The 15,433-nt window shown below is 37.5% G+C and overlaps 1 protein-coding gene across 1 annotated transcript in view; it reads left to right on the plus strand.

Annotated features, from left to right (window-relative positions):
• LOC136032852 (glycogen debranching enzyme-like) overlaps nt 1-15,433 on the plus strand; it is a gene marked incomplete in the record, with an annotated part of 126,189 nt that overhangs the window by 17,238 nt on the left and 93,518 nt on the right. The window contains 2 exon segments of the mRNA XM_065713263.1: nt 9,701-9,908; nt 12,977-13,111. Coding sequence (XP_065569335.1) covers nt 9,701-9,908; nt 12,977-13,111 — 343 coding nt within the window.

The following is a 15,433-nucleotide window of genomic DNA, read 5'->3' on the forward strand; positions in this document are numbered from 1 at the left end:
GAATGATAGGTCTTGGAGGAGGGGGCTGATTGCCCTCCATTCACTTTTTTGTGAAAAAGAGCACTAAAACTTCCAAATTCCAATCAAATAAGCTCCATCCGATCCAAAGTTTACACTATTACCCGTTCCATGAAATCTCGTATGCCTCGGGCATAACTTACAATCCTTGTCAGTGGGCTTTGACGGATTTTGTCCATCCTAAAGACATTGTTTCATGATTTTTGGTCTATTGGTAACAAAATGGATATCTCGCAATTTCGATTGAATTTGTTTTGGGAAAAGAGGATGTCAGGGAGGGGGCTAGCTGCTCTCCGTCATGTTTGACTCTTAAAAAGGAACTAGAACTATACATTTTAAATGAGCCTCCTCTAAAGTTCACACGAACCACCCCTTCTATAAAAACCTTTTATACCTCTGAGACATAACTTACAACCATTTACCCTCATACTCTGAGGAATTCCGTCCACCTCAAAGCCTTGTTATATGATCTTTGGACTGTTTTTGAACAAATGGCTATCTCAAAATTTGATGTATTTTTGGAAAATACATCGTAGGGGGGAGAGCGGGTGTCCTCGATCACTTTGACTCTTAAAAAGGGAAGTAGAACATCTGATTTCCAATCCATTGAACCCCCTTTGGAGTTTAATACGACCATCCTTTCCATAAAAACCTTATATAACCTCGGGCATAACCTACAACCCTTGCGCAGAGGGCTGTGGGAGGGGGGGTGTCAACCTCAAAGACATGATTTCCAGACCTTTAAACTACGCTGAAATAAATGGCTATCTCAAAATTTTGATTGGATGTGTTTGGGGATCGATGAGCTTGGGGGGGGGGATTGTTGCCCTCCAATCACTTTTGACTATTAAAAAGGGCACTTTCAATCTCCAATCGAATGAGCCGTTTTTGAAGTTTCTATGACAACAAATGGTCGTCTCAAAACTTCTATCAGATCCATTTCTGGAAAATTACGAGGTATGGGGGATACTCGCCCTCCGATAGGGTACGAGAAATTCTTATTACAAACCCAATGAGCCCCCTCCGAAGTTTATACGACCACCCTTTCTATAAAAACCTTACATGCCCCCAGGGCATAATTTACAACTCTTGCCCTGAGAACTGGGGGGGGGGTTATCATCCTCAAAGACATAATTTCCAGACCTTTTAACTACGTATGGGGAAATTTTGATTGGATGCGTTTGGGGAAATGGTGGGCGTAGGAGGGGGGCTAGTTGCCCTCTAATCACCTTCGATTATTAAAAGAGACACTAGCCCCTTCAATTTTCAATCGAATGAGCCTTTTTAGAAGCTTTACGCCCACAAATGGCCACCTCAAAATTTTATTAGATGCATTTCAGGAAACTACGAGGTGTGGGGGGGAGGGGGGGTATCCGCCCTCCGATCCCTTTGAGTCTTAAAAAGTATACCTGTACTTTACCAATCCAATGAGTCCCCTCTCGAGTTTATACGATTACCATTTTCGTAAAAAACTATGTGCCTTCAGGGCGTAACTTACAACCCCTGCCCTGAGGGCTGTGGCGTGGCTGTCATCCCCAAAAACATAATTTATGGGACTTTTAACTACGTTGAACAAAATGGCTATCTCGAAATTTTGATTGGATGTGTTTGGGGAAATGGTGGGCGTGGTAGGGGGTTAGTTGCCCTCTTGTCACTTTCAACTATTAAAAAGGGTACTAGTCCCTTAGAAGTTTCTACGACAAAAAAGGTCATTCTCAAAATTTCAATCAGATGCATTTCGGGGAAATACGAGATATGTGTGTGTGGGGGGGGGAGGTATCGACCCTCCGATCACTTTCGTCTATTAAAGAGGACACCAGCCCTTTCAATTTCCAATGGAATAAACCCTTTTCGAAGTTTTTACGACAACTCCTTCGATACGAAGTGCCCTGGTAAAAAAAATAATAATAATAAATAACACATTGTGCTCACATCGCTCTTTACTTATGCGCTCCCTATGATTCCAAATTCATAAGGTTAATTAAATTTAGTGTTTTCCATAAAAGACTACGACCGACAGAAAATTTGTCTGATTTTCGAAAAAGAGGGAACCACCCCCTAAAAGTCAAAGAATCTTAATGAAAATCACACCATCAGATTCAGCTCATCAGATTCAGCTATAGAGTTGTCAAGCTCTTATCTGCAAAAATGTGTTTTTTATTTATTTTTTTTTGCCAGAAGAATAATCATAAATGTTTGTTTTTGTATGTTTTTTTCCAGGGTGATCATATCGAACAAATGGTCTTAGAATATCGTGAGAAGGCTCATTCGAACGGAAATTAAAAGTTCTAGTGCCTTCTTTAAGTGGGAAAAAATTGGAGAGCAACTAGCCCCCTTCCCACGCCCCTTAGTTCCCCAAAATTGTCCGATAAAATTTGAGATAGCCATTTTGTTCTGCATAAGTGAAAGGTCCAATAACTGTATCCTTGGAGATAACATGACCCCCCCCCCCCAAAGCCCTTGGGGAAGGGTCTTAAAGTTATAAAATTTGTCCATTGTTTACGTATAGTGTTTGTTATTGGAAAGTATGCATACATTTTTCGGGTGGGGGAAATTGCTTTCTTGTATTTGTTTTTTTTTCAGGGAAAAATTGGAGGGCAACTAGTCCCCCTCCCACGTCCCATATTTCTTCAAAATTGTCTGATCGAAATTTTGAAATAGCCATTTTGTTCAGCATAGATGAAAGGACCAATAAGTATGCCTTTCGAGATAACATGACCCCTCCACAGCCCTTGAGGAAGGGTTATTAAGTTGTAAAATATGCCCATTGTTTACGTACCGTATAGTATTTATTATTTGTCATACTTTCTCTTTGCCGGCTTAATTTTACATGTGGAGATGTTAGGGGTTATTGTCCGGTGTTATTTGCCGGCATTATTAAAAAAACAGTCAAAAACTAAATAGAAAAACATGTTGTTTTTTTCAACTGAAACTAAGCAGCAACATTGGAACTTAAAAGGAACAGAAATTATTACGTATACGAGGAGCTGTCCTCCTCTTCAATGCCTCGCTTTTCACGCTTAAGTTTGAATTTTGTCCAAATTCTTTAAGAACGGCTCCTGAAACAATAGTCGTTTAATTAGAACAATAAGAAGCTTTTTCAAAAGTACTAAAAAACTTTAAACTGAAGAGCAAGATATTTAGAAGGGGGAAATCCTCCTCATATACGTAAAATTTCTGTTCGTTTGAGTTTTAACGTTGCTCCTTACTTTCAGTTGGAGAAAACTTGTTTTTTCTTATTTAATTCTAACAAAAGCCCATTTGAGGGTATCGTAAAAACCTCTGTTCATCCCCCCCTCCTCAAAGGCTACATCCGCGGACAGCCGTCCCCCTTAGCTACGCCACTGTTTTGTCATCTCGTGAACAACGGTCTGAAAGCTCTCTGCTAGTCGCAAATAATGGAAACAAGCGATGTGAAGCTAAGTCAGTTTTGCTTTTCAGCTCGCAAAAAAAGCCTTAAGTGTGTCTGTTACGTTAGTTTGTTTGTGTCGGTTGCAGCATCGATTTGTTTCTAAAGTTTCCTCACTCTGGATTTATGCCCTCCATCCCGCCCCTCCATGTGTGTGTATGTGTATGTATGTATGTGTGTGTGGTTGTGTGTGTGTATATATATGTATGTCTGTATGTCTGTCTGCTCTTAATTACATGTTATCTGATTGCTCTTAATCACATGTTATCAAATTCCGGTTTAGCGCTCGGAAGGTTTTAAATAAAGTCGGCTAATTCAATGAGATTTTTAAATAGTAATTGCGGCATGAGCCTAAAGGCACTTAGAGGCCTTTTAAATGAACTTAGCTGATTCAGAAGAATTTTTAGCAATCGGAATAGCAGATGGAAACAACTGGGGTCATATCCAAAATTTTTTTACGGGAGTGGCGGGAGGGGGTTACAGAAGGAATTTTTTCAGGGTGGGTGGGGGACTTAGAAAAAGGATTTTTTCAAACGCACCAATTTTTTTTATGTAAATTCATTTTTGTTACGTTTTTATGAGTCGGACAAACATTTTGGGGAGGCTGGAGAGTTCAGATGGAGGGGGGGCTGTAGAAATCCGTTTAATAATTTTTTGCAATGCAAACTTTAATTAGCTAATAATTGAATATTAATGATAAATTAATAGACTAGATGTGGAAAGAGTTGTATTATTATTTTAGTATTAATTGTATGCAATATTAACATAATTCATGCATGTCTATGTAATATACTGTTATTTCAAGCATAGTGTTGAAATCTACTTTGCATGCAAGTTTTAATTGTTGTTGGAGTTTACCTTTGGGAGTTTAGCTACAGGAAGTGCTGATGATTTGTTAAATTACTGCTACTATATCTAATCTTATTAGATATATATTTAATTTGCTAATGATTATTTCATTTGAACAAATATGAATGATGTAAAAGACAAGGGCTTATGGCTCCTGTCCTCTTATTTCGAAAAAAAAAAACTTTACAGCTCTGTGATGTTTCCTATAACGCATTACAAATTTCCATATGACATGCCTATATTTTTTAACTTTCCCTCCCCTCCTCCGAGAAAAAATGTACGTGCCAGCATAAAACAAATTGTGTTTGGATTTTTTTTTCTATTGCAAGGCCAAAGTCTCACTGTAACAAAAATATATAAAAAGAATCCGTAAAAGAATCATGTAAAAAGATGTAAAAAGAAAAATTTTAACAGAAGCATAAAAAAATTCAAAAGTTCTCTAACTAAAGTTCTAAAAGCCTGCTTGTATAAAATTTTCTTGACAGTTTTCATAATGATTGTTAATGTTTTACTTTTTTATTGTTCTTAGATAAGTTAGGAAAGCTAGCTAATACTAAGCTAAGCGGATGTCCAGACATTACACTCCCTAGTCAATCCTTTTTCATATGCGGCAAATCAGTCAAACACTCAATCAGTCAAAAGCGGCAGTTTCTTAGACTTGTCTTCTCAGTCTCCACCTAAGCTAAGAATCCCAGGAACGGGTCTACTTCCAGATCGAAAATATTACCATTACTCGGGTTCAAGTTAGGTGCAACATTACTCACACCTATTCTACTAAACCAATCAGTAAAAAATGGGTAATTTGTATGATTTAAGGCCCTTGTCCCTGGGGCTATGGGGGTCATGTCATCCTTAGAGGCACATTTATTGCACTTTTCAACTATTTTGAGCAAAATGGCCGAGGCTGTGCCATATTTTTATATGATACCATCATAGGTATAGGGGAGCGTTGGGAATATGGGGTGTTTAAGGATGTTTGGATGGTCATAGGCGCAATCCTATAACCTTCAATTTACATATTTAAATTCTTTGCTAGACTCTGGTTTTAACAAGATGGAATGCTCACACTTCTTCCCATAAAATATAATTTTGAAGAATTAGCCTATTACACATTTTGGGGCTCTTGCCCTTGGGGCTGTGTTAATAAAGCTCCCATGGGGTTATAATGGGTGCCTACGGGCAAAAAGTTGTACAAGCAAGGGGCTGGCTGGGTCCAATCACTTTTGACCCTTGAAAAGCACTAGAACTTTTGATGTACAATCAAATATGCCCCTTCACTTCCAATTCTACCACCACCTCTTATGTGCAAAGTAGTTGAGGAAAACACACATGGCATACCCTTACTTGTTACTCTGTAAACAATAGTAAGTTTACTATGATAGTTATTGCTATAAAAAATTCTAGATATTTAAAATTTTGAGAAATATATGTTAAACCATTTTTATTTAAATCAAGGATGCCTGACTCTGCAGGGGGTGGGGTACAAAGGATCTTTTTGGGGTGGTGGCTTAAAATACAAAATAATAGCGTTTTTGGTTATAATTTATACGGAGCGGTTGGGGTGTCCTTTAGATCAATCTTAGTTTAATGTAACCCTCGCCAAAAACGTAGATAAACAAAATTGTAGACTTCTCAGAGCGAAATTAACCACTTAATTAAATACGAATTTTACATTTTATGGTATGCATCAATCGAAATTGATGGGTTTAATATTTTTAGTCGATGGAATTAAGGTCAGACCTGAACCTATTTTGATTTAGCTCACTGACTACACAACACAATTTTGTTACAGTAGCCTGACATTAGAGTTTTGATAACTCAAATTACTCGACCTGCTGATATCTTGACTATTGATTCAGCAGCTCAAGTCGTAGAGCTGCTGAACTCAGTTTTTAATTTTAATAACTTCTCAATGCATCTGCTAGTTTGATGAATGCATGTACAGATTCTGCAGCTTCAACATAAATTTATTAATAGAATCAGCCCAACGACTTGTTCATTTCGTTTCTTTTCACTAAAGATTATCATGTCTCAGCGCAGGTTTCGCGATCCTCATTTGTTCTAAGCCCCCATAGATGGGTCTAGGCGTTGCCCCTGGATGGTTTCGGATGTTCATTAGAAGAGAAATTGAAAGTTCTACTCACCTGTTAAAGTGAGAGGCAATGGTATAGCGTTGCCTATAATAAAGAGCCTTAAGATTCCAGTGTATTAATGTTCATTTATTTTTTGCCAGAGGCACCTAATATGGAAGAGGTGGCCGTAAAAACTTTGAAGGGACTCATAAAATTGCAGATTAAAAATTATGTTGACCATTTTAGGAGTCAAAAATGATTGGGGGGCAACAAGCCATCCCACACCATTTTTTCCCCCAAACACATCGGGTCAAAACTTTGAGATTACTATTTCGTTAAAAATAGTGCAAAAGTCAAATAACCGTGCCTCCAGGTTTGACAAACCGTCTTCCAGCCCCCGGCGCAAGGGCTGTAAGCTATGCAAGTTGCCCATTGTTAAGAGGTAAGGTTTTTATGGAAAGAATAGTCGTATAAACTTTGGAGGGGGCTCATTCAACTACTTTTTGATATCTGGAAAGTGATCACACATCCATGATCTCTCGTTAAAAAATACATAATTCCAAACATTTGTAGAAGAGAGCATTAAACCCTGGCACGTACGCAGGGGGGGCCTTCGGGCCCCCCCTCCCCTGGGATTTTGTGAAATATTTAGTTTGCCCATGGTTTCTTGGGATTTCTGGAAAAAGTAGGACATTTATTAAGAATATAGATACATGTGTGAACCTATTTTTGGGATTATTATTTGCCCAATTATTAACCCACTTTCTGTCTAACTTTTTACCCTCTTTGAAGCAATTAGCGACTGTACTGTTTTTTTTGTTTTTGTTTTTTTTTTTTTTTTGTAAAGAGAGTCTGCTTTCCACATCAAAACAGAATTGTCCTTGATATTAGGGCGTCTATCCCCCCTTTTCAGGATAAAATACAGCTTTCAATGGATTAATTTTGGAAACTATCATTTTTCATTAAAATCAATGTTTTCGCAATAGAAGAACTACCCCCCCCCCACAGCACCCATATTGCAGTATTAATCCTAGAATTTCCCTTTCAGTGGGATATAATAGATTAATCACTGGTTCTAAATCGCTATGAATATAACCTTAGCCTAAAACGTACTTTTGAGGCTTCAGTCTTCTTCCCGTTATCCGCTACAATACTACAGATTAATGCTAATCTGTATTTTCCGATATACCTACTTTTTGCATTTATTTAGTTACTAAATAAAAAAAGTGCTACTTTAAATCTGCTGTTTCGAAGGTTTTGCCCCCCCCCCCCGAAAAAAATTCCTGTGTACGTGCCTGATTAAACCTCTACAGTAGGTTTCTCTGATCGTTTTGTTTTTAGAGAGGAAGCAGATGCCTCAAAGGGTGCATTTTAATGCCAAAACATCCTAACTCTCATTGAGCCTTCAGGTAAATACAGAATTAGTTCTAAGAAAGGATTGGGAGAGTGGAAGCAGAAATTGATATTTAATCCTTCTTTATTTCTGGGAATATTTCTGGTCTAGGATGTTATTATGAAAGTAAACAATAACATTAAACCTCAAAATGAGCAATAATTATTCCGTATAGGGGGGGGACTGCACCTTCCTCGTCCCCACCTCCGACTTATGGCCATAGATACTTCGGAAGATGCTCACTCGATAAGAAATTGAGAGTTCTGGTCCTTTTTTCTAAGTCGAAAGTGAATGGAGACCAACCAATCCCTGTCCGAAAAACTTTTTATGATATCTTGTCCTAATGCTACCCCTTAGGACATCTGGTCGACATTTTGAGGTATCTATTTTGTACTTTCTCTTTGGCTGCTCAATTTTGCCTGTGGTGGAATCATCCGGGGTAATTTTCCACGCGGGGAAGATTTTTCTGGGGAGGAGGCACCGGTTCCCCCCTATAGACAAGGGATCGAAGTCTGTTGAGAAAAGCACAAGCGTACTATACACTATAGGAAAGAATCCTTCATTTATTAGTTAATAGATTTTAATAAAATATACATACAAATAAAATCATAGATATCTGCGTATACAAGCGGAGTATTCAACATTCCAGGAGAATAGGATTCTGGGAACCTGGAAGTACTCGAATTAAAATGAATCGGATCCTTAGGGCCTTCGGGGTTCACATAGGCCATAAAAAAGACAGAAATGACTTGCGTTTCAGATTTAGTATTTATTTTAGATAAGATATCTATGGTTCTAGTCGTTTGTCTCAAGGATTATTTTTACGTGCAGTTGATTATTATAACTGTTTCATTATTAAATGACTTTATTTCTGCTCGTCTTTTTATTTTTTCACAGGTGCAGAGTTCTCTAATAGTAATTTTTTTTTTTTGTTTATAAGTGAACAAACCTAAACCTTTAACATGTCTCTTTACTTTTCTTTAAAAAACTTTGTCTTTATAAAAATATTGTGTCTGTATAAATAAAAGATATAATTTACCGATATTAGGCATCGAGAATCAAGAGTGAAAACATGCCCCATTACCACGCAATTGTGTGGTTGGGGATAAACTGAAAAGTAATATTGAAATTGTCTAACATTTAAGTAAAATTGGTGCAGCTTTTAGAGAAGCAGGATCTAGACTCGTGTGTATGGAGTGGCATAGACAAGCATACTTGAGCATAAATATTAAACCCGTATAAAGTTGGTGAAACAAAATTAAGTTAGGCTGTCGTAACCATGAGAGAAAATACGATCCCAAGCCTCTGCGTATTCATGAGATGGTGGGTGGTTAAAAAAATAGCAAACCCTAAAAATATTTACCGTATTTTTTACTGGCTCTTTAAAAACGGTATTCGAATTACCTTTTTGGCCTGAGTAATCTGATAGGTTCCACTCTTTCTTACTGCGACAAAATTATTTCATAAATTCTCCTATTTTGTTTTAACTTAAGCGTTTGGTTGGTCTAATTCTTTAATTCCAGTGAAAATCCTCAACTACCAGCGTAAAATGCGTTGTTTAATGCTTTGTCATGCTGTATTTGACTGTTAAGAGACAATGTTGTTGATTCTTTCAAAGGGGACTTGAAACCTATATCCCGTAAAATTTCTTTTGAAAATCGTAAATATTATATAGCTTTCGGATGGATCATTAGTAAAATTTAAACTATTTTATAACAGGGTTTCCCTGGGACCGCTATACGTTGTTTTTTCACTCACTTTCCAGGGTTCCTTAAATAATTAAAGTACAAATAACAAGTTAATTAGGATCTACTTAAGCTTACATTAATGTTTGTAGCTGAGACAAAGGAGTTGGGGGCGAGAAAACTTATTTCATTTTCTTTTATTTTAAGAGTAGGGTCAAAGCCCAATAAAGGCTGAAAAATTAGTTTATGTATTTTGGAAATAATGTTTTTTTAGACCTAGCCTGGAAACTGCTAAAGGAAGTGGATATTTTCTGGTAGATCCGGTTCTAAAGGTTGGTCCCAATGATGAAGTTTTACCATTGAACTGTATCCAATGCCAGACTGTGTTGAGTAAGTGTCTCGGTCCGCTGCCATCATGGAAAGGGAAGCTGCGAGTAGCCATGGAATCAGGTTACAACGTGATTCATTTTACTCCCGTTCAGGTATATGATTATACTTTGACGTATCTTATGCATGAGTGATTAACCGTCAATTTAGGATATTCGATATTGAGTTGCTGAGCGCATTATTACTATCGAATGTTATAATATGGGTATCTGTCATAATTGATCTGTGCTTTTTTTCGTTAAGACAGAAAACTAGTTGTTGCAAATAATCTTGACTGACAAATGTATTTTCATTGGGTCACAAGGACTACCACTCATTCGTGGAGCCAGTGCCGTAACTGCCGTAAGAGGAGGAGTCCAGAACTCTTTTGAAATGTGGCAATCCGATAAGAAATGTGTTTCCTTGATTAATAAAATACGGCTTTAAAAAACAAATTATTTTGAATGAAAATTTTATTTTCTATCCTGGGCTAGGGGGGACACATCCGAGATGAGTAAAGGGGGCATACCCTTGCTTATGTATAGACACGTTTAGACGCTATAATACAGGCGTTGGAAACCCGTGGTGTGCATTTGAAACATATCTAGCAAATAATTGCTTTTGGGATGCACCGTAGAAAAAAAAAACAAATTTGATAAATTGGCTGTAAATGCTAACAAGTGTAAACTTGTACAGATCTGTACGCAAAGCGGATCTCTAAACCGAATTTATGAATTTCTAAAGATTTAACAAATGGCTACAGAAAGACTGTTTTCTCATAATTTGACGCGTCAGCTAGTTCATTGAAGTGTTGTTTTTTTCTTGACGCACAGCTAGGATTATATTCCGCCAGAGGAATTAAGCAAGACTCCCCCCAGCCTTATATTCAAACGTATTTCTCCAAGTTTGATCCACCCTCTCCCCACAATAACGACTTCCATATTTTGGTTGAACTACCTTTTGTGACTACATTCTAATGCCTCGTAGCTATTAAAAAGAATTTGAATAGTTTATCGCTTTGGGTACGGTATTATTAGATTTTGTGGTAAATGTCACTAGTGGCTCCTTAGCGAAGAAGCTTAGGCATGTTCTCTTCTTCAATCAGAAAAAAAGGGAAAGTATTCGTGGTTAGTTTTATTGACAAGATACCTCATTCAATTTTTATTGTTTGTATTTTTATATCAATTCCCTGATTATTTGACAAAATCGTCATGCATTGTTTATTTAACTTTTTATTAATCTTGTCCATGGATGCAGACCAATTATCAATATGTTTCAATCCAAGGAAAGCAATCAAAACAAGTGGATGTGAATTAAGAGCTGATAAAAATTGTATCTTTGCACTAAAATTTAGTATTTACGATCTCCGAAAATATCTGCTTCTATTGTGTGCCAAGTTTCTATGCTTTGCATCGTGAACTTTTCAAATATGCAGAAAAGGGAAAAAAGAGAATTGATTATACACCGATATTTTATTATTAGGGCCTGTCTGCAGTATATTGTATACAGCGTGCAGTACATAGTGTTTTTGCATGATGTTTTTTTCTTGTTTTAATCGTTTTGATCAAGGTTGAAATTGAATATTTTAATTGTATTTGTATTTTTTTTCTCTATTTTGTTGCCATGGACCTACGGGGTTTTCATTTATCAAATATACTGTACTGTACTAAATTCCATTTCCATTCCTATGGATATTAAATGAAAATTAGATTTCCTATGGATATTAAGTTCCCCGTGGATCCATTTACTATGGATATTAAACGTCTAAAATAGGTAAGTGGGCTCTGGGAACTAAGGAATTTCCCCTCTCCCCTTTATTAACATGATTTTTTTCCGTTTTTTCCGTTTACTTTCTTTGGTCAATTTACCCTCCTCTCTCCTCTACGAATTCCAGTCCCTCCAATTTGGTTCACAGTCGGAACTTCAGATTTCCACATTTTTCATTTAAATCATGTAAATAACGTATTGTTATTAGCCCTGAGCAGACAAACGAGTTTTAGGGGGGGGGGTAAAGGCCTGCGAAGCGCTGGACTTGTTTATTTGAAGATTTATCCATTAATGGAAAAATTGATTTTATTATTTATCGCGAGTCTATTCCTTTTCCTTGAATGTGTGAAATTAAGCTTTATAGTGAGAAATGATTTAAGTGTTCTCCAAACTTTCTGTCACTCACATGGTATTCCAAAGAGACCACTTTTTTGGACGCGAATCAAAAAGAAATGGAGGCTGGTTAAAAAATGTTCAATTAGAATTGTATTTACCTAGTACTTTAGTTGTCCTAAATTATAAAAGTATCTACATGTAAAGGGAAGTAAAATATTAAGATATTGGAGGTTTTGCATTGCTAAACGATCCCTTCCCTCAGAATCGATTGGTGATATTTTATTGGATTAGGTTAGATCCTTGTGAGTGGTACAGAACCCCTGAAACCTTGGATGCTTTAGAATGTACATTTCCATGATTACTATATATAGTTACCATATAATATAATTACCATATCGTAGTTGTACCTTTCCATAGTTAAACCAACTAATGCTATTCTAAACTTCTGGCCGCGTTTAACTGCCAGAGGCTGACATACACGCAAGCACTCTCCATCTGCCAACTCTCTGTAAAGCTTCTGTTTTGGTGACCTGCCGTGGAATTCCCAAAGACTCTGAGTCATTTTTAACCTCTTCCTAACTTAATTTGATGCGTTCAACTTGTCTATTACTACATTGCGTATTACATTGTAGGGTCGTTTTCGGTACACGGTCTTGGTCCGTTCGAAGGACACTCCCATGCTAGTTTTTCATGACATATACCGTAAGTGGGCTGATTAGCCTCGTTCAGAAATCCTAGCTTCCGGCCGCTCATCCTCCAAGCATAATAATACAAATTGTAACTAATTCAAAAACTATATGATAAAATGAAAATGGAATGAAAACCCCAAAAATTGTTCTATTGGTTTTTAGTAAAAGCGGAAATTTAAATTGAAATTTTAGCAGAGGTTAAGTTCTAACTGGTTGCCTGTGTGGAATTTTAAGTCAGACAAAAGAACGAACAATTTTGATTCATAAAATTTTTTGCAACTAGTCTATCTGTTTCTATGTGGTGTAACCAACTGCATCCACCTAAATAAAGTCCTTGGTGCAAACCCGGTATATTTGCACCATTTCGATTATTTTCAAACATTATTTTTTAGAGACTTGGTGGATCCCGGTCTGCATATTCAATAAGAAATCAGTTGCAGACAAATCCTTCTTTTAATGTTGGTGATAAGAAACATACTGTTGAAGATGTCGGAAAGTTAATAGATGAAATGAAATTGGAATGGAATGTAAGTCAAACTTCATTTCGATTGATTTTTACGTTTTTCTTTGAAAGGCATAAGCATAAGAAAAAGATATGCTATCGTTGAAATCAACTGTTTTGTAGTAGCGAGCATATCGAGATAAATGGTGCGATGTTTTTTCTTAGATAACCTTCTAATTTGCTCAAACACAAAACGTGACGTGGAACACATTCTTGTTTAAAAAGAAAAACAACACTAATAGTAATTACTGAACTGAGACTTGACTACTAGGAGAGAACTTGACGGAGGCTAGACGTATTATTTCTAGTCGTACTATTGATCTCTTTGTTGAAGTTTTGTTAAATGTAAGTAATTTTATAGTAGAATTTTCAACTTTTTATGTTAAAACTTGTACTCTTCATCATCTTGAAGATCACTGTCAATTTAAATTGCAATTAAATTTATGTGAACATGCTGTAAACTTGTTAACGGCCCGTGGCACTATATGAAAAATGCTACAAATATCTTATTTATTTAAAATATATTAATAGTAGAGGAAATATACGGAAAAAAATGGTCAAACCTCGGGGAAACAGCAACATAATTTTTTTTTACACCAAAATGTTCAAAAAAATCAGTTTAATCACACACAAAAAAATCTCCCCGAATCCCCCTTGCATAAGTATCCCAAATTTGCCCTTGAAGGGGAAAAATCCGACTGTTGTGTTTATAAATATTTTTGATTTTAAATAGTCGTTTCCTATCAAATCAAGTATGCCGACTCGAAGTCTGAATTCAGATTTCTTTTTTTCCGTACCCTAATGCCCATTTCCACCTTTAAAGGGCGGGGAGGGGCAAAACTCGAAATTAAGAGGTTGTTGCATTATTTGGCCGTTTCCTTTGGAATCAATGACGGTGAATTCGAAAATGAGGTCAAAACCTTGATTTTACGAGGTCAAGTACCTCATCTTACCTAAATCGGCTGTGAAAGTTGACCTACGTGAACTAGTTATTTTAATCATTTGTCGGCTGATTCACCATTTCCTGTCAAGCTAGGAATGGCGCCTTAGAATATGAGTCTCGAACAGTCTAATTTCAAACCAGCATTCCAGACTCCCCCTCCAGTTTGCGGTTTCCATTCCTTAGTGTCATTCTTTAGGTGATCTAATCAGAAGAAAGACAACCCAGAGCAGTACAGAACGTTACAGAAGTACCTGTTCATCCGAAGAACTGACAACTACTGTGCGGCTCTTTCTCCTGATTTGGTGATCGAACAGACGTTAATGAGATGTATGAAAACAAGTGGCGGTCTGACGAGAGGTAGAGGTATGACTGAATTGCAGCGGACAATTTAAACATCTGCTATGCCTACTTTGGTTCACGTTAACGAAAGCATGCAGAACCTGACTGGCCTCGCGGAGTTGATTGTTGAAAATCACGCAGAAACGATATCTTCGATGAGAGCTAGAGATCTGGCGGACATAGAAAAGATAGTTCGATACATTGAGCCCCTAGAACCCTTTAGGCAGGATTCAAAGCTGTTGGGGGTGGTTACTGGTGTCCGCGCTTCATCATCTGTAAACGCAGACAATGCCAAATCTGTGGGAGAAACCATTCTGAAGGATATGGAAGCGAAAGACATTGACAGATATGTTTTCATGAGAAAGGAGAAAGCGGTAACTATGGCTGAGAGGTCATCCGTGGTGATAAATAGCGAGAGGGTAATGGTCGATCCGGCTCTAATCTTCCAACGTCTTCCAATGCCGCAGTGGCTAGCACCAGAGGTTCTGACTTGAACGATGTTCTGTCGTTCGAGGTCTTTAGTTTTCCACCATCGTTCTTTAGTTCGTTCGAGGTGACGAGGACAGCCGACAAAGCCTCTCTAACAAATACACTGATGAAAATTGAGGGGGTCGATGGTCCAGTGACATTGCCAACCTCCCAGAGAGTCTTGGACGGTGGCTGGTTAGTCCACAAAATCCCGCGGACTGTCGGATCCACATACTCTGAAGTGGCAGGATCCTACGTAGATTATGTCACAAGACATTTCGGCCAGGCAGCGGTAGTTTTTGACTCTTACACTGATACACCAACGACAAAAAACTGCACACAAATGAAGAGAACCAAAGGCTTGTCCTGTCGGACGATTCAATTCACTCCTAACGTGAAGATTGTCAAAAGTAAGGAAGAATTTATGAGAAATGACGAAAACAAACAACGCTTCATCAACCTACTTGCTGAGAGGCTGGCGAACTCAGGATGCAAATTTCTACACGCTCAGGATGATGCCGATGTCTTAGTTGTACAAACTGCAGTCAGTTGCGCTGAAACTTCGTCGACCACTTTGATTGGGAATGATACCGACCT

The sequence above is a fragment of the Artemia franciscana genome, chromosome 11 (genome assembly GCF_032884065.1).
Source record: "Artemia franciscana chromosome 11, ASM3288406v1, whole genome shotgun sequence".
NCBI lineage: Eukaryota > Metazoa > Arthropoda > Branchiopoda > Anostraca > Artemiidae > Artemia > Artemia franciscana.